The following is a 23849-nucleotide window of genomic DNA, read 5'->3' on the forward strand; positions in this document are numbered from 1 at the left end:
AAAAGAATGTGCCATTGAGCTTTGTCATAATCCTATTGTATCTTGAAGGTTATTGTTCAGTTCCAGCCTTCTTCAGTGCCCGACGAGTGGGGGACCACACAGGATGGACAGACAAGGCCCAGGGTTGTAAAACGTGGGATTGATGACAACCTTGATGAGATTCCTGATGGTGTGTATAGTTTGTTAGGAGTGGAGTCTATTTTAGTCATCTCTATTGGAACATCATTAGAAAGATAAAAGAAGAAATACTTATTAGGATTATCTGCTATAGCATGCAGAAATCAGCCAATTTCACACATATCTTTGTTATTTAATACTTCTATATCTTTATTTTTAAATTTATAATTCTGGCACAATGATGTACATCTGTAATCTCAGTGACTGAGGAAGACTGAGGCAGGAAGATTGTAAGTTTGAAGCCAACTTCAACAAGACTATCAGCAACTTAGTGAGACCCTTTCTCAAAAAAAAAAAAAAAAAAAAAAGGATTCAGGATATTACTCAGTAGTAAAGCACCCCAGGTTTAATCCCCAGTACCAAAAAAATTTTTAAAAATAAAAATAAATAGTTGGGCATGGTGACTCAGATCTGTAATCCCAGTGACTTAGGAGGCCAAGGAAGGAAGATTGGAAGATCACAAGTTCAAATAGGGAGACCTTGTCTTAAAATAAAAAGAGCTGGGAATGAAGCTCAGTGCTAACCCCTGGGTTCAATCCCCAGTACCAAGATAAATAAGTAAATAAATAAATTTGAAATTCTGTTGAATATTTGCACACCACATAATATAGATTCTAAATATGTATTGTGAAGAATCACTTTGCTGGTTGGAACTAAGATTTTAGGGTTGTGCTTTCATACATCACTGGTTATATACATCATGTTACTCTAGCATGGGGGTTGGCAAACTTTTAGGCTTTGCAGGTCATGTGGACTCTTGCCACCACTCAGCTTTGCCATTGTAGTGTGAAAGTGTTTCTAGAATGTATTTAGACAAATGGACATAGCTGTGTTCCAGGAAAACTTTATTTACAAAAACAGATAGTGGGCAAGATTTGGCCTGTAGACCGTAGTTTGCCAACCCCTGCCCTGGTGTATGTGCTTTGGTTTCCCCTAAGAAGAGTTGGTTTTATTTTGATAATTACACATATTTCATTTTTGTCTAATAAAATTATAAAGTAAATGGGTATTATTAAATCTGAGTGAAAAAAAGATTTGATTTGGAAATGTTCCTATAGTACTTGTGAACCAAGGTATAGAGTTCTGGGAAAGTTTTGAAAGTATTAATACTGTTTTTATGTAGTAGGATTGAAACCAGGGACTTGTGAATGCTAGGAGAGTGCTATACTGCTAAGCTATGTTGCCAGCCCCTTAAAGTTTCATATTGATAGTTCGCTTCTCAAGGTGGGGCTTAGTGTTCTGGGGAGGTGTATTTTATTTTTATTTTATTTTGCTAGTGCTGGGATTGAATGCCGGGCCTTGTATGTACAAGCATATACTTTACCACTGAACTATACCCCCTGCCCTGAGGAATTCTGAAATGATCACAACATTATGGAGCCACCATGGGTACAAAACTGCTGGTTACCATATATTGATAGATAGCCTTTTGGAACAGGTAGTCTGCTTTCTCCCCATATCAGTCTAGTGTCCTGTTAACGTGCCAAGATGGATAAATTGCTCTGATTTGATAGAGGATAACAAGGCTTATTTACTTGGAAGAGTCATGAATTTCTTTGGCCAGTTTATGATGACAAAAGGGATATCAAGAATTTTGCTATTAAGAAAACCCAAACAGGGGCTGGGGCTGGGGCTCAGCGGTAGAGCGCTCGCCTAGCATATGCGAGTACCTGAGTTCGATCCTCAGCACCACATAAAAATAAAAAAACAAAATAAAGGTATTGTGTCCAACTACAACTAAAAGTAAATATTAGAAAAAAGAAAACCCAAACAATTCCCAGTTTTTATGTATGTATGTATATATTTTTATTTTTAAACAGGGGAAATGCCTCAGATTGACCATTTGGTATTCATGGTGCATGGTATTGGACCTGTGTGTGACTTGCGCTTTAGAAGCATTGTTGAATGTGGTAAGTGTTAGTCATAGTTTATTTCATATAATGATCTGAGAACTAATAGAAGAGCTTTTAAGTTTCATTTTTAGTTCCTGGCCACTTGCTAAAGAGTGGTAAATATTTATATGATCAGTGGGAAATACTAATTTGTACTTGATTTTCTCTTACCATATAAATAACTCATAGAATCCTGAGTTCTAAAGAATTAGAAGGGATCTTGGAAGTAATTTAGCCTTTCTGACAGGCAGCCTCTGACTGAGTACTTCCAGCAACTTTGAGCACCTGTGCACTGAACTGATTTATAGGGAGACAGTTGTGAAAAGTTGCTTAATGAACTCATAAATCTGCCTGGATGACTTAAAAAAAATTTTTGAAGGTTCATTTTTATATCTGTATAATAATAGTTTATATTTACTGAATACCTGATATGTGCCAAGTACCTTGTATGTAGTGTGTCATTTAACCCTCACAGATACAATGGTTGGGTATAGGTGCTATTATTGTTATCCCCCACTGTTGGGTGGAGAACTTAAGGCCCAAGGGTAAGTTCAGTTCCTTTGTGTCATAGTCAGTAACAGGTATTGGCTCCAGGACCCCACAGCAGGTAGTTTTGATTCTAGTCTTTTGGTCTTAACCCATTGTGCCATGCTTCCCCCTAGTAGAGGCATTTAAACTAAGTTTTTTTTAGGCATTTATACATTCCTCTAAAACAATGAAAAGTTAAAAGAGCTTCCTAAAGGTTGGTTATTTTTTCCTAATTTTGTCATCATTTAAAAATATTTTATTTGTAAATGCTGACATTTGATATAATTGTTAACTAGCTTCAAAGGTAAGACAATTTAATCAATTTAATTTTATGTGGTTTTTTTTTTTTTGTTTGTTTGTTTGTTTCAAGTGGATGATTTTAGGGTGGTTTCTCTCAAATTGCTGCAGACACATTTCAAGAAATCTTTAGATGAGGGGAAAGTCAGCCGAGTGGAGTTCCTCCCAGTTCACTGGCACAGTGCCTTGGGTGGGGATGCAACGGGTGTTGACAGGTTTGTAGATTTTCATCTTATTTTTCAGATTTGTTAAACCTAGATTCAAAATTTAAACAATAATATGAAGTGGTTTATTATGACTTCAACAAATGTTTCTTTTTTTTTTTTTTTTTAAATTACATACTTCCTCTGACATGTGATTACTGGCTGGACCATTTATATACCATTTTTCTCTGTGTGTTTAAGTGAATCTAAGAAATTTAGCTGGTTTTGATAATCATTTTTGGACCTGGAGATTGAACCCATTCCTCAGGTGTGTTAAGCACATGCTCTACCACTGAGCTATCTCACTGGCCCCTAAGATGATTTTTATGAAATACTAGTATATGGTGGTTTAGACAGGGTAATGTCCTGTACATTTTAGGATGCTTAGCAGCATCCCTGGCTAAATAATGGTAGTGTGTCTTTCCCTCACCATGTGACAACCAAAAATATCTCCAGAAACTGTCATGTCCCTGGGGGGTAAAGTCACCTATGGTTGGGAACCTCTGATGTAGACTTATTGTTTCTCAATGGAGAATACTCTTGACAGTAGTGCAGTTCTTTGTGGCACAACTTGTAGACCACTTAGCGTCCCTTGTCTGAATGCTACTCAATGGTAGCAATGCTCACCAGGAACTGTGATAAATTCAACAAACACCCCACTCAATTTTGAATATGCCCATTTGAGAGCCACAAATATAGGCTATATTAATGCTGGCACAGAGGTTAATAGCATCTGGATTTTAAATAAATGTTTAAAATAATGTTTTAGTGCACATGGTTTTAATAAAACCAATTGTACAAACAGCATTCTGTTAGTGTTAGATTTTATGAGGGCATTTTCTTTCTCAGTGGATGTTCATGAACTTCACTGATAATTAATTAATAATGTACTAGTCAGTTAAACGTTTTTACTCTATTTTTTCAGAAATAAGAAATTAAAACTTTTAAAAACCCTTAGATTGAAGGTACTGACTTTTTTTTTTTTGTTTTTAAACAGGAATATCAAGAAAATCACTTTGCCAAGTATTGGTCGTTTTCGTCACTTTACCAATGAGACCTTGCTAGATATTTTATTTTATAATAGCCCCACCTACTGTCAAATAATTGTGGAGAAAGTGGGAGTGGAAATAAATCGTCTCTATGCACTCTTCATGAGTCGGAATCCAGACTTCAAAGGAAGAGTCTCTGTTGCTGGTCACAGTTTAGGTAAAGCTGTTAAATACACACCTTATAAATGTGATCTTTAAGTTGTTAGTTCTTTTATTGTGGATAACATCCTTAGTATGGAACTCAGAATTATACATCTTAACTTTTATAAAGGGCAGAAATGAATGCTTTGAGTTTACAGTCTGACATTTTTCCTTCACATGATTCGTAGGTCTGCCATATATTTTAACTTATTCTGCTGTTCAGTAGAAGAAGAATGTTGATTATCAGATCTTAATTTACATGTAATTTTCGGAGGACTTCTGCCTAGGGACTTTGAAAGAAAGGAGAATTTGTTTAGTATTATAAAAACACCCAGAAAGTATATTATAAAGCAAAATACTTCTTTTTCTTAGGTTCTTTAATATTGTTTGATATCCTATCTAATCAAAAAGATTTGAATTTCTCCAAGTCTCCGGGACCTCCCGCTGTTGCTAATGGAGTTGTGAAGCAGCCCCATTTTCAGGACAAGCAGGTATGTCTGCACCTGACCCTGTTAGCATTAGGTTTAGAGCTGGAGCTGAAATGTTTTCTGAAACTTTTTATTTATCAAAAGGTTAAGAAGTATAATGGAGTTATGTGACTCATTTTAAACATTTCTCTTTTCCTTATGGATTATAAGTGTAAATGTGAAAGTTATGGTTTTTAAAAATACATAGAAAATAGGAATGTGAGTGATAAGTTTATGTATGTTTTGAAACATTCAAGCATTGGGTGGCAGACTACCTAAAATTTTGATTTGTCTATAGGGCAGAATTTTTAAAAGATTTTCTATAAATCAGAAGACATTTTATGGGAGTTTTTCTGAGCTTTGTAATGTTTCCTCCTTTTTTTTTTTATTAAGATGCACGAAGAGTCAAAGCTGGCTTTGGATGATTCATGTGACCTTGATGTTGAAAATGAAGAAGTCCTAACTTTGCAAGAAACTCTGGAAGCACTTAGCCTCTCTGAATATGCTAATACTTTTGAGAAGGAAAAGATTGATATGGAATCTCTGGTACTAATGTTAATTGGATTCATTTTTTAAAAAATTATTTTTCCTATATGTAAGATTGAAAACTAAGAATGATTTAGAATATTGCTTATGTCAAAATTTATTCCTGATGAGGCAGGAATAAATGTTTAATGTTTAAATGTTTAAAAAATTCAAAAGAGCAGGAATTATTAATGAATAGTACCTGTGAAAGCTTTTCTAAGTATGACACAAAATCCAGAAATCATAAAAGAAAAAGAAGTGCAGTGCAGTAGGTACCATAAGCTACATTGCAGGCTAATGATGGACGGGGAAACATAGGTGGAGCACACATTACAAATAGAGGACTTTTTTCCTTAGTATTCAAAGCTTCTGCAAAACTATTGGTAAGAAAGTAATAGTTCAGACAAAGGATATAAAAGTGATTTGTAGACCAATGGCTTCTTACCGTATGAATACTCAGAAGAGAAATGCAAATTAAAAGTGCAGTTCTTTTTTTTTCTTTTTAACTTCTGAGTTTGACAAAAATAGATTGGATAATATGCCAGGATAGGGAAAAGTAGGTACTATTATTTATTATTGGTGAGCATGTAAACTGGTACAGCCTCTATGGAGGTCAATTTTGCAACATCTTTTTTTTTTAAATAACTTTTTAATTTTTTTCTGTGGTGCTAAGGATTGAACCCAGTGCCTTACACATGCTAGGCAAGTGCTGTACCACTGAGCCACAACTCCAGCCCTACAACATCTTTTAATTAATTAATTAATTGTTTTTTGACATGGTCTCACTGTGTTGTCCAGGCTGGTATCCAACTCTTGGTTTCAAGTAATCCTCCCATCTCACCCTCCCAAGTATTTGGGGTTACAGCCAAGCATGTGCCACTGCACCCAGCTCTGAAATAAACGCCTTTTAAAATACCCTTTTCCCTGGGAATTTTACTGCTAAACATATTTTCTTTTCTTCTTTTTGGATACCAGGGATTGAACTCAGGGACACTCAACCACTGAGCCGCAACCCAGCCCTATTTTGTGTTGTATTTAGAGACAGAGTCTCACTTAGTTGCTTAGCACCTCACCTTTGCTAAGGCTGGCTTTGAATTTGTGATCCTCTTGTCTCAGCCTTCCGAGCTCCTGGGGTTATAGGTGCTCCACTGTGTCTGGCCAGAAATATGTTATATAGAGAAATATTCACATAAGAATATCTAGGAGGACCAAGCAACTCAGTGAGACCCGGTCTCTAAATAAAATACCAAAAGGGGGCTGGGGTTGTGGCTCAGTTGTAGAGTGCTTGCTAGCATGTGTGAGGCACTGGGTTCAATCCTCAGTACTATATAAAAATAAATAAATAAAAGTATCGTATCCATCTAAAAAAATGAAAATAAAATAAAAAATAGGGCTGGGATGTGGCTCAGTGGTTGAATGCCCCTGAGTTCAATCCCCAGTACTTAAAAAAAAAAAAAAAAAAATCTGTGAGGACACGTGATGCAGAGCTGTTGCTAATATAGTGAAAACTTAGAAACACCTTCCGTACCTACTAGTAGAAATTAGTCGATTGTCAGTGGGCATCAACGCAGCGGAGTGGCAAACCTGCATTGTGAATAGATGAATGAGGTGGTCATAGGTATACTGATCTCTTAGATACATCTGGTGAAACTTTATTCTTAAAGTTCAGTGCTGTGTGTGTATAAGATACATACATAAACATATAAATATACATGTAGATGCTATGTGCACATGAAATATCTCTGCAGGGGAGCGAATTATGAGCAGGTGTTGCTGAGAGGTGAGTCGGGTGGTTGAGGTAGGAATGGAGGGAAATGACTATTGTGTGCTTGATTGTACTTTGGAATTTTGTACAACATGTACATATTTTCTATTAAAAATAATAGGGGGCTGGGGTTGTGGCTCAGTGGTAGAGCACTTGCCTGGCATGTGTGAGGCACTGGGTTCAGTTGTCAGCACCACATAAAAATAAATGAAATAAAAGTCCATCAACAACTAAAATAATAATAATAGGATGTTTTAGGTGGACAGGGATAAGATTATATAGCTTAAAATAATCTATTATTTAAAAACAAATTAACTTAAAAGTTGGCTCTTAGGTTGTTTTAGATGATGTCTTTTATAATTTTCACATTCTAATTTCAGTTCCTCTACCTCTAAAATGATTAATAATGTGCTTGTTTCTTTTTAAAGCTTATGTGTACAGTTGATGACCTGAAGGAAATGGGAATACCCCTTGGACCCAGGAAGAAGATAGCTAACTTTGTAAAACTTAAAGCAGCCAAATTGGTAACGTTCATTTCTACTCTCAATGTGTGACCAGCACATTTTGTTTTAGAAGTGTTTCGTACCCCTGTGGTTAGGCAAGTTTGTTTGCACCTATCTATAGCATGGTAATGGAGCTGATGGAAACCACACTTGAGTTTGTCAGAACTGGGTTTAAATCCAAATCAGGCCAACTGACCATCCTTGTTTTCCTGGGACCAAAGACTTTGCAGGCCAGAGGGTTTTGTTTTTAAACTGGTGAAGTACTGGTCAAATAGATGAGTTGGTTGCCCTGACTCCCAGTTCAGACACTTATTAACTGCACACTCATGAGACATTGGTTTAGTTTCTCTGATCACTGATTTCCTTCTTTCTAAAGTGGGAGAGGTAGATAGGTTGGAGTGATCAAGAAATGATGTATGTGGAGGTCACACCTGCAGCAGCTTACTTGTTCTTTCTCCCCATCTAGAGAGGTGAGGAAGCATGTGCTGAAATCTCACTAAGTAACAACTACACAACAAATTTTACTGCACAACAAAGCAACAACTAAAAATCATTTTTAAAAAAGCAGCTAGGTGTGGTGGTGCATGCCTGTAATCCCAGCAACTAGGGAGGCTAAGGCATAAGGATCACAAGTTTGAGGCCAGCCTCTATAACTTAGTGAGGCTCTAAGCAAATTAGTGAGACCCTGTCTCAGAATAAAAAGAAATGGGGATGTGGCTCAGTGGTTAAGCATCTGCCCCCCCAGTACCAAAAAAAACAAAAACAAAACAAAAAAACAACAACAAAAAAATCCTTGGAAAAACTTGTTTTAACTTATCAGCATATGGTCTCTGATGGTTCTGGCATCTTGGTTTCTGTTTTTACAATGCTGGGAATTGAATCCTGGGCCTCATATATGCTAGGAACGTGCTTTGCCACTGAACCACACTCCCAGCCCTGATCCTTTCCATTTGATCATCTCTGGTTCTCTTGTTTTGGGTACTTATTTGGAAGTTAACATATACCACTTCTTTATATGAAATATGATTAGAAATTGATTTTTTTATGATTAGCTTAAGGAATTGAGTCAGCATTTTACTAAACATCTAGGTCAGACACGATGCTTGAATCTTGGGATTTGGAGATGAACCACAAGTGTGCAGTCCAGTTAGTCCAGTTAGGGTAAAGAGTTGACCACAAGTGACCACATACGAGGGTGCTGTTTGCACGTCCCGAAGCAGACCAAGGGTGGCAGTTCTGCTTGTGGAGAGGGGACTGTGGTTTGCTGAGCAAATGCTGGCGCTTGAGGAGAGGGAGTAGGAGTGAAATGGTCCCCCAGGAACAGGCCCGTGTTCCCCACAGCCGAAATGTCAGATGAGCTGGGAATGGAGAGGAGGGAAGGCTGCAGAGGCCCAAGCACCAGGTGGAAGTTTGGATTCTCTTTTATAAAGGAGTGGTTATCAGACATAGTTTTACAGCTGTGAAAGTCATGGTGCTGATTTGCTGGTTAATTCTGTGACAAGTTATGGTTTAGCACCAAATCTACTATTTAGTCTAAATTTTAGTTTTAACTTGCTTAGAAATTAAAAAATTAAAAAATAAATGCCATAAACTATATTATAAAATAAAATAACCATGAGTTATTTATAATGAATGGAAATTTTAAGGTATTAACTCGTCTATTTTCTTAAATTACTATTTGCCTTCTTTTGCTGTTGACCAGGGCCTGTTGGTTTATAGAGAGTACTAAAAGCAAACAAAAATAAAAGTTGTAACAAATCTTAATATTGAGACAGGCCTGTTATCAGCTTGATTTTTTTCCCCTGTGAATTGAGCCACACTTTCCCTTTAGCAGCAGTAAATCCTTGCTTCAGGGTCTTCCTGGATGCCACTTGAGAACCTTGCCATGCTTAGGCCATTGGACAGTGTGGGAAATACCACAGGAAGAGTCCTCTTGGTTACCATGATCAGGTGTTGGAAGAGGATGAAGCTGGAGGCTGCTGGGAATTTGTAGAGTGGTTATTGGAATTGTTGTATTTGCTCAGAGATGATTGTGAGTGAGTGGAATTGTGATTTGGGATATAAACTCAGAGATGGAAAGGAAAGAAGCAACTCTCAAAACCTTCTGGAACAGAGCATACCATATTTGAGTTAAGTGTTAGGAAGGATTGTTCACTTGGCAGTTGAGGGGTGTCTTTCATCTTATTTTTTCTGTATGCTAAATCATTCTGTAGTTTGTCTCACCTGAGTCCCTGGCAATACTGTGGGCAGATCCCAAACTGAGATTGGGATCCTGTGTTGTGGTGTTGCTCTTTGTAGACTGGGTGCTGCATGCCCACAGCAGTGAAGCAGAGGCCTGTAAGCAAGGCAGAACCCAGAAGAGCTGTGTTTTAGGCCCTACGTCATATCCTTAATTTTATTCTGTAAAAAAGGATAAGTGGAAAAGTATTCTGAAATACTTTAGAAATTTTGAATAATTTCTAGGAGCCTGTTTTATAAACTGCAGTTGCTCAGATATGTAAATTATGACATTATAAGGGTGTTTTGAAATGAATAAAAATCTATAACATGATCTTATTTTTTAAATTTAAGAGTAATTTCCTTTGGATGAACTAAGAAGTGTTCTTGGCTGAGCTACATTGATTGTTCTATGTTGCTCACAGATAACAAAGTGCTGCCAGATAAGATAATATATGGTGTGTCCTGTTGATTTATTGTTACTGAAACAATGTGACCAAAATTAGCCAATTTTTTTTATAGTAAAGAGATCAAATATACATGGCCCATGTGCTGTTTTTCTTTGAAAATGGGTTTAGTGATTTTTCTTTTGAAAAGTAATAGTTTTTAGGGTTTGCAGTATTGTTAAGTCAAGTATTTATATGTTGATTCACTTAGTTTTAAACTTAATGCATAGAATTTTAGGGGAGCAAAATAGCTCTTGGCAACAGATCAGTTTATGATCTCTTGTGAGAACTCTCTTTAGCAATGTGTAATGTCAAGTTTTATGAGTATATTAGGTGGTAGTTCTGAGTGGGAAGCATATTTAAACTGAAGAACTCTGAAAATATTCTTTTTGGATTTCATCTTTAAACTTGTGCCGCCTCAGGGCTGGGGGTTGTGGCTCAGTGGTAGAGCGGTTGCCTAGCACGTGTGAGGCACTGGGTTCGATCCTCAGCACCACATAATAATAAATAATTAAATAAGTAAAGATATTGTGTCCATTTACAACTTAAAAAAACAAAAACAAAAACGAACAAAAAAACTTGTGCTGCCTCAAAAGGGAAGAAATAAACTTTCCAAAATACTGATGATAGAATCATTTAAAATCTGGCTGAGTTTTCATTTTCCTATTTTGTCTCTTGGATTAACCAGTTGGATTTATGATTTCTTAGTACTTTAATTAGCAGATTGACCAGTTTGGCCAAATATTTTGTTGAGTCAGTCTGTTCAGAAACTAATAAACATAGTTGCTTGGCATGGTGGCACATGCTTTATAATGCCTGTGACTCAGGAGGCTGTGCTGGGAAGAATGCAAGTTTGAGGCCAGCCTCAACAACTTAGTGAGGCCCTGAACAACTTAGCAAGTCTCTGTCTCAAATTAAAAATAAAAAGGACTGGGGATATAGCTCAGTGGTAAAGTACTTCTGGGTTCAGTCCCCAGTACCATACACAGACACACACACACATACACACACTGAAAACACAGAGACCACCACACAGTCCTCAGCCTGGGGAAAAATTTGTTGTATTTGCTCAACTTATGTTTTCTAGTGTTCACAATTCTTGCCTTGGGGAAAAATTCTTACAAAGATTGATCAAGTAGTTTATAATGCTGCATTTAACGTTATGCTTTCATATAGTTGAATCTCAAAAAAAACCCCGCGGCATAGATGAGTTGCCCAAGACAAGGTTTACATTCGCCCAACATTGCTGAATTCAGGATGCAGTTACCACTGGGCATGGCTTTTGTTTATGGAAATGCACAGATCTTGAAAGTTTTGTGCAGTAAGTTTTGGTGGTTGTATTCACTTGTGTAATCATGACCTGCAACAAAAACCCAACACATCTATCCATTATCCTTATGTTTCTTTCTAGCTAACTCCTCCACCCTCCCTATAACCACTGTCCTGATTTCTAGAAATTCATCTGAGTAGAATCAACAGCATGTACTGTTTTGTATTTGCCCTCTTATATTTAAAATAATGTTTTTGAGGACTGGATATATAGATCTTTGTAGAATAATTGCCTAGCCTGCACAAGGTGCTGAGTTTGATTTTCAGCACTGCAAATACATAAAATTGCAAATCTTTAAAAAATAATAATATTTTGAGATTCATCAAGATAGCCAGTATTTACCTGGATATGGTGGAGCATACATGTAATCCCAGCTACTTGGGAGGCTGAGACAGGAAGATCACAAGTTCTCTGCCAACCTGGACAATTTGGCAAAACTGTCTCAAAATAAGAAATAAAAGGGGCTGGAGTATAGTTCGGTGGTAGTGCCCATGGTTTCAATCCCGAGTACTAGTTGGGGGAGCCGATACTTATGTTTAATTTTAATTATTTAATTGCAAACTATTTTTTTCTTTTGTAATCTTTTTTTCTTAAGAATTTTAAAGTAATTTATAGATGCCATGGCATTTTTTCCCTAAATGGTTAGTTGTGTCCGAGAAGGACATTTCTCTCATGGCCCCAGTGCTGTTATTATGCCTATGTTACTCATCATTCCTTAATATTGAGATGGCATGTTTTGAATTGATAGCTGAGAACTGAACTTATCCTCAAGATTATGTTGTGAAGTATTTGTGTTTCATAGGAACAGAAAAAAGCAGCATCAGAAAAGAAGGCAATGATGGCTGCTTCGACAAAAGGACAAGATGAAAGTGCTCAGAAAGCTAAAGAAGTGGCTTCTGTCCCTTCAGAATCTAGTGAATCTAAGAGGAAGCTTCCAGTTGGTGCTTACGTTTCTTCTGTGCACATTGATTATGAGTCTTTTGAAGTTGGCACTGGCCAGGTGAGTTTACATTTTTTATGTTGGAATGAGCACATCTTTATCATTTGGATTGGTTGTACATTCTTTAAATATTTATATAACATTTATTTGGGGCTGTGTGGAGAAAACTGACTTTCTTTTACTATTTTATGCTTTTTATAATGTTCCCAGTAAAAGTTTGAACCTGTATAGTACAAGACATCTACTTTTGAAGTTAGCTTTATTTCAGCTTTTCTAACACTCAAAATTTTTCTATTTTTTGTACCAGAAATTGAACTGAGGGCCACTTTGCCACTGAGTTATATTCTCAGACCATTTTATTTTATTTTATTTTTTTAAGTTTTAAGACAGGGAGGAATATTGCTGAGGCTGGCCTCAAACTTGTGATTCTCCTGCTTTGGCTTCCTGAGTCACTGGGATTACAGGTGTGTGTCACTGTCCTGGCTTTACATTCATAATTTTATACCCTTAGTCTCATTATCACTAATCAGAAGTGGCTATGTTAGAAAACTGTGTTTAGAATATACCTAAATTTCTGTGGGAGAAATTTGTTGTATTTGCTCAACTTATGTTTTCTAGTGTTCACAATTCTTGCCTTGGGGAAAAATTCTTATAAAAATTGATCAAGTAGTTTATAATGCTGCATTTAACGTTATGCTTTCATATAGTTGTATCTCAGTGGCTTAGAAATATTAAATTCCTTTTAGACAGCATTGCTTTCAGTGTATTTACAGTTGAATATCACAAGTGAGTTCATGAAGGTACAAGATGGAACTTGGTTTTTACACTACCTCATTTAAAATTTCAAGCCCATTTCATTTTTACTGGTTGCATTTTTAAATATGTCTTTTTTGGGGCTGGGGATGTGGCTCAAGTGGTAGCGCGCTAGCCTGGCATGCGTGCGGCCCAGGTTCGATCCTCAGCACCACATACAAAGATGTTGTGTCTGCCAAGAACTAAGAAAAATAAATATTAAAAATTCTGTCTCTCTCTCAAAAAAAAAAAAGTTAAATATGTCTTTTTCAAACATGACAAATGTGATCAGACCTTAGCAAATAAAGGGCAAAATGTTTTCTCACCTTCCTTTGAAAGCTGAAAGTATAGGGGTCTATGAGCTACTAGGATACTCAGTACACACCTCTCTGGGAGGGAACCTTGTCCATGAAACCAGAGTCATCTCCTTATAGTGTTAGGACTGTAAAAGAAAAGGAATCTATCCTGCCAGGTCCAGTTAGGAAAATTCCAAAGAGTGATTTTGGTTTACCTGGTTTGAGTCCATTCTGGACCAGCTTGTAGCCTGGGTATGGCCACAGATTGACACAGACCAGTTCATATGCCACCTCTGTGGTTGGAGCACTGAGGCAGGTAGGCAAGATCTGTTACCAAAGAGTTGTTGGGCAATACAAATAGCAGCCACAGAGTACATTATTCATTGCCAGAAAGTCACAGAAACCAGCTAAACAACAGGACATTTGAAAAAGAAAATAAACCCTCCAGCTGGGATTAGCTGGGATTACAGGCATGTGTCACTGTCCTGGCTTTACTCTAACCTCATCAGCTACAGCTAAATACCATCAACTATTTGAGCAAGGCCTTCGGAATTTTGTTTGGATATATATTTACATATATATTTTAACCAAAATGAGAAAATGCTATATGTAGTATTTTATTAAATCATCCTGTTGTCTTCAAATAGTGTATTATAAATATATTCCCATGTAAGTAAATATTCCTCCAGAACTTCATTTTTAATGACTGTTGGGATTTTTAATCACTGGGAAGATAATTATGCGTTCTGTCGTTTCCTTATTACTTACTGGATTTATTAGTTTCCAAGGGCTCCTATAACAAAGTACACATCCTGGGTGGCTTTGGACATGGAAATTTCTTCTCTCAACAGTTCTGGAGGCCAAGAGTCTGAGACAAGGTGTCGGCAGTGCCATGCGTCCTCTGAAACCCGTATAGAACTCCTTCCTTGTGTCTTTCTAGCTCCTGGTGGTTCGTGGGCTGTCTTCAGCTGTCCTTGGCTTATAGACCATCTCTCTAGTCCCCCATTTTTATGTCATTTCTGTCTCTTCCCTGGTCTCGAACTTGAGATCCTTTTTTGTGTGTAGGACTCTTGTGTCCAAATTTTCCCTTTTTATAACAACACTGGTCATACTGGACTAGGGCCTATCATAATGATCTCATTTTAACTTGATTACCTTTTTAAAGATTCTATTTAAAGATATTGGGGGTTAGGACTTTATATCTTTTTTTTGAGAGGACACAAGTTCAACCTATAACATTGCACCATTTAGGCAATTTCCAATTTTTATTCTATTTTTTCTTTGTATGCAGTACTGGGGATTGTACCCAGGGGTGCTGTACCACTTGGCTACATCTGTAAACCCCTTTTATGTTTTAATTCAAGACAGTCTCCTTAAGTTGTTGAGGCTGGCCTTGAACTTGAGATCCTCCCACCTCAGCTTCCTGAGTCTCTGGGATTATAGGCTTGTGCTACTGTACCTGGCCGTTTTTCACTCTTAAACAATTCAGTGATAAACATTTTAAAATCAACTTTCTGTGTATATTCTTCATTATTTTCTTTCAGTTAAGTTGGGAGAAGCAGAGTAGTTGGGCCAAAAGATGTACACGTGAAAGTTCTGATGGTTTCTGTACTTCTGAAAGGTACCGATTTGCCTCCGACTGGCAGTTTATAAGGTTGATGCTCTCATCTGTCCCTTGCCAGTACTGGCATAATTGTTTCTCTCTCTCTCTCTCTCTCTCTCTCTCTCTCCCTGTCTCTCTCTCTCTCTCTCTTGCTTGCTGTGCCAGGGACGGAACTCAGGACCTTTCTCACCCATGCTCAGCAAGTGTTCTCCCACTGAGCTACACCACCAGCCCTCATTCTTCTGTAAAACTACGTAGTAGCTTCACTTTAATAACTTACTTCTAAATAAATGAGTTATGTGAAAGTAAATTTTTTACCTTTTTTTAGCATTTTGTTTGTTTCTGATAAACTGATAGGAATAATGGTATTGCATTACATTTTTTTTTTGAGTACTTGAGAGGTTAGATATTTTCTGTGTGTTTTGAAAGTATTTTTCTTTTATGAACTGCTGGTTTTTACCTGTTTTCTATTGGATTTTTTTTACTGATATTTAATAAATCTGTATATATTGATGCTGTTTGCCCCTTATCATTTATGTTGTAAATATTTTTTCAGTTTATATAATTTCTTTTAAGTCCCCCCCTGCCTTTTTATGGGAGAGCCAAACTATTGAATTTGCAAACCTCGGGTTATGAAGTCCAGACTGTTGAGGGGCTCTCCGGGCATGGTAGAGGGCTTGGATTTGGAGTTAGAAGTGCTGGGCTAAGTCAGCTTTCTGCATTCACTGGCTGTGTGCCCCTGGGTGAGTTACACACCTCTTAAGCCTCAGTCTCTTCATCTGAGAAGTGAGCATGGTGAGTCTTGCGATACCTTCTTCTCCTGGTGGACCTTTGTTGCACACTCGGGTTATGCCATTCATTGTTCTTTGTAGGAGTTCCAGACACTAAAATGAAAAAGACATTGTCCTTCCACTGAGGAAAATGAAAGAGTTGTACACTTGTTACTTTTTCTTGAGAGAACAATTGTGTGCAAGCTACCCAAAGAGAATTCTTTCAGGATAAGTCATTTTTCTGACTGAAGGAACTTGCCTTAAATAGAAAGTGATAACCTCCGGGGTTGCTGGTGATGAGTTCTGCTCCCTCACATGTTGAAGTATAATATTAGAGAATCACACCAAGGCAAGCACATAAAGCTAAAAGGGGTAACACAGACTTCTGGGAGGGAGAAGGGGGCCAAAGCTAGTATCCTGGTATCCCAAGAAGCGAGGATGTTTTGCCTTTTTATATGTCCTAGGATTCCGTTCTTTTCCTGCTCTCTTCCCCTTATCTGTTTCCTAGATGCTGGGTGTTGTGGCCTAAAGGTGGGAAACGGGGAAGGGGGAAGGGCAGGATGGAGCGGCCCAGCACACATTAATTAATAACTTTATAACTCCCTGTAGGGAGGGGCAATTCCTGGTACAGGTTGGAACAGGGGCAGGTTATCTTTATAGGGTGGTGGAAGGGTTCTGAAGGCATTAACATTTTAATTCCTCCATTCTCTGGATCCAACCCTTGCCTGTCTGGCTTCAAAAGGATGGAAATTATAATAAAGGTAGTCCTCATGAAGAAGTTAACTTGCCCAGGGTCACACAGTGTGTTGGTTTTTTGTCACTTGACAAAATACCTGAGAAAAACAACAACAGAGCAAAGATTTATTTTGACTCATGGTTTCAGGGGTCAAAGAGAGAGAATCAAGGCCAGGGCCAAGATAATACCTTACAGGGTATGCCCCCAGTGATCCACTTCTTTCAATGTGGCTCACCCTCCTACAGTTTCCACCATCTTCCAGTAATGCCATTAGATAATAAATCTGTCAGTGGACTAATCTACTGAAGAGGTCAGAGCCCTCATGATCCAATCACTTCCCCCAAAGCCTCACCTTGGAACACTGCTGCACTAGGACCAAACCTTCAACACATGAGCACATTCCAGACCCAAATAACACAGTGAATAAAGAGTGGATTCAGACCCAGCAGTGTGACTCCAGATTACTACAGTTTTAACCACATATATGACCATAATTGATGCAGTCATGCTTATATACTGTGTTTCTTATACTGGAGAGTAAATAAATTTGTAGCCAGAGGATGTGATAGACTGAAGATTTTAGAGAGAATTTTTTAGTCTTCTATGGCAGCAGCAGCTATCCATAGAAGAGTATCTTCTGTGTTTAAATTAAATACTACTCTAAGAACACTTGAAAATCCCAAAGAATTTTGTCTTTTGGGATATTGGAATGATCTTTTTTATTGCTACTTGCTTTCTTCTAGGTTTCTGTTATTTACAGCTCATTAGACTTCGAGCCAGAGATTTTCTTTGCTTTGGGATCTCCAGTTGGTATGTTTCTTACCATCCGAGGAGTGGATAAGATAGATGAAAACTACAGGCTTCCTACTTGTAAAGGATTCTTCAATATTTATCATCCTGTGAGTGAACTGAATTTTTTTTTTTTCTTTTGAAAAAGATGAAGAGCCTGTCCTCTTTACCTTAAAGGTTCTCAGGTTCTTATTTCTTGGGAGTTAATATTGATCTTGATTTTGTAGGACTTGAGTCTTCCATCCTAAGAGATATAGTCTGTTATTTTCTAATAACAGAAATCCTGTTCAAAGAAATAATTCTATTGCTTTGCTTGCAAATTAGTTTTACCTATAGACTATAGAAAAACTTCTTAAAATTGCCAGTATTTGAATAAGGAGTAGGAAAAAGTCAATCTCTGATTTGCCAGTTATCATTTTCTTACCCAACTAAAAGCATACAATTCAAAACAGCTTTTCAATTCTTCCATTTGTAGCTTGATCCAGTGGCATATAGATTAGAACCTATGATTGTTCCAGATTTGGATCTAAAAGCAGTCCTCATCCCACATCACAAAGGCAGAAAAAGACTTCATTTGGGTAAGAAACAAGTGTAAAAACTTGTCATTCCTGATATTTTATAATCTATATTATTAGTATTATTTTGTAATCTAATATTACTAATCTAATATTACTAATATTAGTAATATTACTATATTACTAATATTACTAATATTAGTATTATGAAAATTGTAACACTAAATTCTTTCTACTTAGTTCAGAAAAAGGAAGAATTTGAAGGAGGTATAAAGTTTTAAATGAATTCCTTCTTTTTGATGATATTGAAAATGGGGCAAGTTGGTAATAAAGCAATAAGAAATAATTAAATTTTGATAATTTGGTTACAGTTTTTGAAACTGGGAAGAAGGGTAACACTTAATGACCAAATAATAAAGAAGTGAAATTGATGTTGTCTAAGTCAAGAAAAGTGTTGTTTTCTTGTAATTAGACAAACTTTTCCTATTAAAAAAAATTCCCCTGGCAGGGCTGGGGAGTAGCTCAGTGGTACAGCACATGCTTAGCTTTATTGAGGCCCTGGGTTCCATCCCTAGCAAAACACACCCACACACACACATCATTTAGCCTAATAGTGGATAATTTCTGTTAATTATGGGTATTACTTATCCCTAGACTTAAAAGATTGGGTGGAAGGGTTGTGAGCATGGACAAGAAAAGGAAAAGTGATCATGTCCTTTTATTTAAACATGTTTTTTGCTGGGTTTGGTGGTGTATGCCTGTAATTCCAGTGACTCAGGAGGCGGAGGTAGGAGGATCATAAGTTCAAAGCCAGCCTCAGCAGTTTAGTGAGGAGGCATTTGGCAACTCAGCAAGACCCTGTCTCTCTATAAAAAAAAAGGGGGGGGGCTTGGGATATGGCTCAGTGATTTAAGTACCCCTTGGTTCAATCCCTAGTGCTAGTGCTCCCCCCCTCCAAAAAAAAAAAAAAAGNAAATTAAAGAAGACACACACACACCAAAAAAAAAAAAAAAAGGAAAGAAAAGAAAAAAAGTTTTTTTCTAGCTACTTGGGAGGCTGAGGCAGGAGGATTGCAAGTTTGAGGCCAGCTTGGGCAGCTTGGCAAGACCTTGTTTCAAAATAAAAAATAAATGAGTATCTATCTCTCTCAGTAGTAGATGCCCCCCTACTCCATTCAATTCCCAGTGTCCCCCCCACACCCAAAAAGGGGGATGTGTTTTGTTTGTTTGGCTAGTGGCATGATTTTTAAAAAAATATTTAACTCTTTGGAAGTTAAAATGAGAAATTTGATAACTCAAAGACCTTGAATTCAAATATGATTATTATATAAGAGGAGAAATAATGAAGGAGCAGAGGTTTTTTTCATTTCTAAAGTAGAGGTTTAAATTGTAGTTATTAGAATCTTATATTCTCAAAACCATTTCACTGTTACAAATTAGAAAAGCAGTGATATTTTTAGTCTCTTGGGTCCATTTTTAAAAAAACTTCCAGGAAAAAATACTTATGAATGTTGCTTATATTTTTGTAGTATTTAAACTTCTTTCTATGGATAGGGGAAATTTATATTCTTGGGCTGGATCAAGTTTAGTCATGAAAAAAAATGACAGAATAAGTCAAACTGGTGGCACATACCTATAATCCTTGTGGCTCTGGAGGCTGAGGCAGGAAGATTGCAAGTTCACAGCCAGCCCCAGCAACTTGATGAAGCCCTAAGCAACTTAGTGAGAGCCTGTCTCAAAGTAAAAAATAAAAAGGGATGGGGATGGGGATGTGGCTCAGTGGTTAAGCACCCCTGGGTTCAATCCCTGGTACCAAAAAATAAAAATAAAAAATGACAGAATAAGATTCATCATGTTATTTTATCATGCTAAGCATTCTGGCTGAATCATTCTGTATATTTGACTTTAAGAGAGGAAGAAGAGCTTCTCAATGGAATATTAATTTCTGTGATAATGGAATTTTACCCAGTGACTGATTAACTTGATGTGTTTTCTTGATCTCTTTAGAGTTGAAAGAAAGTCTCTCTCGAATGGGATCTGATTTGAAGCAGGGTTTTATTAGCTCTCTGAAAAGTGCTTGGCAGACACTTAATGAGTTTGCCCGTGCTCATACCTCTTCAACTCAGTTGCAAGAAGAATTGGAGAAAGTTGCCCATCAAATCAAAGAGGAAGAAGAAAAGCAAGTAGTTGAAGGTAAATTTGACATTTGAGGCATTTTCCAGTACAAATGTTATTTATGAACCATAACACTTGTGCATTACTTAATAATGCTTTTATTTTCTAGTCTTATTTTGTGAAATTGTGTAGATCCTTCCTATAAAGGAGAATTTGTCATAGTAAACTATACCATCAAGTACATTATTTCAACATCATTCTTTGTTAACTAGGTTTTTAACTGATAGTTACTGAACTTTTAAATATTTTGTTGAGTTTCTTAAGGCCAGAATGGAATATCAGAGTTGAGAAGTGTTTGTATTTCAGGCATTTTAAAGACTCAAAAGAAGTTATCTTCCTAATACTGTTGTTTAACTGTGTCCTTATAGACTTCATATACAATGTCAGGTCATTGTGCCATGATTTGTTTGACTTTCAGATTCTAATTCTATTTCCTTTCTCTCTACAATGCTTTCTCACCCCTTATCTTCACAACTTCTGTCAGCTGTTGGCTCTTTCTCCTCTCTCTTCCCCTGTTGTTTGGAGGAATGGGGAGTGAGCCTGGTAGCTCCCCAGTTGCTACGTGTGTCAAGCCTTATACTCATTGAGCCAGAAAGTCAGCTAAAGTCAAAGGATAATGATTAAGTGATTGACTTTGATATTGAAATGGTTTAAATTCTAGCACAAAAGATTGTTGAAAGTCCAGATTTTTCCAAGGATGAAGACTACTTAGGAAAAGTTGGAATGTTAAACGGAGGCCGCCGAATTGATTACGTTCTTCAAGAAAAGCCAATAGAGAGTTTTAATGAATATCTTTTCGCTCTTCAGAGTCATCTGTGCTATTGGTAAGTGTTCTTCACTTTGATAACATTTGAGAGGACTTTAGGTGCCATCACATAACGACAGTTTAGTTTTAGTGAGATTCTTTTACTGATTTCAGTATTTGTTATGGTCTGTTAATTCTAACTCATATATCTCAAATCATAACTTTTCTCCTTTAATTTTTAAAAAAATTCAGAATAGAGGTTTGCAATATGCTTCTAACTTTTTATCTTTCTAATCTGCATATTTGAGTTATCCACAAGGTGGCGGTATGTTATCTGCCTTTACCCAGAGGCCCTTTGTGCTTGCACACTGTTTTTGTAGGAGTCTTTCGTAGTGGGAGTTGTAGGGATTTAGGAAAGCCATTTCTTCTGTATGATCTTATCACCAAGAGCTTGACTGTTCTGGAGCTGGTCTCTGTGCAGTTTTTAAGGATAGCTGTGAGATCACATTGCCTTGCCATCATTTGCCCTTGTTAGAGTTGAATAGAACAACTAAACTGCATTTACCACCTTTGTGCACAGAGTTAATTCTACTAATAGTCTTTTAAATAAATATGCTTTTCTTTTTGGTAGGGAATCCGAAGATACTGCTCTCCTACTACTTAAAGAAATTTATCGAACAATGAACATTAGTCCAGAGCAGCCCCAGCATTGATCGGACTTCTATTTTACTGTGAGTTTATCTCTTTTATACATAAAAAGTTTGAATGTTTGCATTCTGAAGCTTTTTTTATGGAGCTGATATTGACTGGGATTTTTCTCTTTGCTCTTTTCTGTTTCCTCTGAGATTTTTTTTTTTGTTCGTTTATTTTGTTTAAATTCAGAATACAGATAGCAAGGAAGGGGATTAGTTTGCAGTATGTATTTCTGATTTATTATTATCTTCTTTCCAAAACTACACAGAATTTGAGTCTTTTAGTTTTTTGTGGTTTTTTTTTTTTTTTTTTGGTTTTGTCTTTTTTTTAAAAAAAACAGATCCTAGAAATGTCAGTTGAGAATTCCTTTGGGTATAGGTCTCATTACCCATTTATAACACTTTAAACAAGTAGAGTTTATTTTCCTTCAGTGACAGGAATGGTTCCTTTGTTGATTGATGCCACCAGACACCTGTACAGCGTCTTCCTGCATCAGTGTCGGCTCTTACTGCCTTGTGGTTATAACATGCTCCCATCGTTCCAGACATGCCTGTATCTGGCATGCAGAGCAGCGTCTACCTTGCCTATCCCTTTTAAATTAGAAAAGCAAAAGCGTGGCCAAATACTCTCTCACACCTATAGACTAGGCCTGTGGCCACCCTAGCAAAGGTGATGCTGTAAGTGTTCCCAGTCTTTAGAGAAGGAATAGAGAAGAGGGTTAAGTCTGTGATGAGTGTGCCAGTCTGTGTTTTTGTCATGCTCTATGTTCCTAACTGTCCTCCTGAGACACTGGATACCTGTTTTTCATCACTAGATTATGCATTACTTTTAAAAAGAAATTTTAAAGCCTTTGAAAGAATGGAATAAAAAGTACTGATCTCTACATTGCCAAAATCAAAAGTAGCTCTTAGCACATTTTGGTTTTCTGGTAGTAAATGATAAATGAAGATTCCCTTTAGCCTCCACTTTCTCATTTTAGAGAGGTAACCATTTTCACTGGGGTTCCCTTAGAGAAATTTTTGTGCATATATTCAAGTAAATATTCATGCATTTTTAAAACAAAGGGATCTCATTCAATATATTGTCTTGAACTTGGCTGTTTTCCGTCAGCCAGGCAGCTCACTTGGTATTCCTATCATGTGTGTGAGCCAGTTTCCTGTGAATGAACATTTAGATAATTTTCAGTGTTTTTTAATGCTATATATTAGGCAGTCTTAGTCCACAGAATAGTTTGGTCTAAACAACTACTTTGTAATTGTATTGTATATAATTTTATCAGTTCCTACCATTTCTGATATTGTAATATTTCAGAGTAGTTTCATCTAAAAAACAATTACATGATCACATCATATATCATTTTATTAATTCCCACCATTTCTGATATTATAATATTAAAATAAACTGAATGTAATGTCAAAAGCTTCTCATAGTACAGATTTTCAATTATAAAATAGTTATTCACTTGATGGACAAATATTTATTCAGTACCTACTGTGTGCCAGTCACCCATTTTTATGCTGAGGATAAGTAATCAACAAGATTGCATCCTCACCTTTAAGGGATTTACCTTCTACTGGGAGAAGATTGACAGTAAACCTGATCCCTAAAATGCACAACTTCAAATATTGGTAGGTTTGGTGGAGAAGATTAAATTGGAAATGATAGAGAGCAGCTGGGGTGTTTTAGTCAAGCTTTTTTGCTGCTGTGATAAAGGACCCTACCAGCACAAGTGTAGAGGAGAAAATGTTTATTTAGGAGTGCACGGTTTCAGAGTTCTTAGTCCATAAAAGGCAGGCTCCATTCCTCAAGGCTCTCACTGTAAGGCAGAACATTATGGTAGAAGAGTGTGGCAGAGGGAAGCAGCTCACATGATGATCAGGAAGCAAAGAGAGACTCTACTCTGCAGATACAAAATATACACCCCATAGCCATGCCCCCAATTAACCACTTCCTCCAGTCACACCCCACCAGGCTCTGTCCACCACTCAGTTAATTTCGTCAGGGAATCAATTCATTAGTTAGGTTAAGGCTATAGCCCAATCATTCCTCCTCCAAATCTTGCATTGTCTCACACAATTCTGGGGGACACTACATCTAAACCATAACATGGGGCTTATTTCCAGGAAATGCCTGGCTGAATTTGATGATATTTGGATTAAAATTTGAGTGTTGGGTGAGAAGAAGGTGGACATATGGGGGGATGGGGGAAGAACAAGCAGAAGGAAGAGCAGCTGCAGAAGTCATGAGAGGGGAGCA

At 37.1% G+C, this 23849-nt stretch overlaps 1 protein-coding gene across 3 annotated transcripts in view; it reads left to right on the plus strand.

Annotated features, from left to right (window-relative positions):
- Positions 1–23849, plus strand: part of LOC107152827 (SEC23 interacting protein) — a 45447-nt gene that overhangs the window by 16471 nt on the left and 5127 nt on the right. Inside the window, exons 7-19 of one of the 3 annotated variants that reach the window (XM_015498325.2) lie at positions 49–169; positions 1998–2087; positions 2968–3109; positions 4095–4303; positions 4660–4778; positions 5148–5300; positions 7473–7568; positions 12343–12540; positions 17421–17576; positions 17942–18044; positions 19988–20173; positions 20817–20979; positions 21532–21631. In XM_015498325.2, the coding sequence (XP_015353811.1) occupies positions 49–169; positions 1998–2087; positions 2968–3109; positions 4095–4303; positions 4660–4778; positions 5148–5300; positions 7473–7568; positions 12343–12540; positions 17421–17576; positions 17942–18044; positions 19988–20173; positions 20817–20979; positions 21532–21613 (1818 nt within the window). In that variant the 3' untranslated portion in view covers positions 21614–21631. The other 2 variants (XM_048791310.1, XM_048791311.1) reach the window with 2 other exon arrangements.

The sequence above is a fragment of the Marmota marmota genome, unplaced genomic scaffold, assembly GCF_001458135.2.
Source record: "Marmota marmota marmota unplaced genomic scaffold, marMar, whole genome shotgun sequence".
Taxonomy (NCBI): Eukaryota; Metazoa; Chordata; class Mammalia; order Rodentia; family Sciuridae; genus Marmota; species Marmota marmota.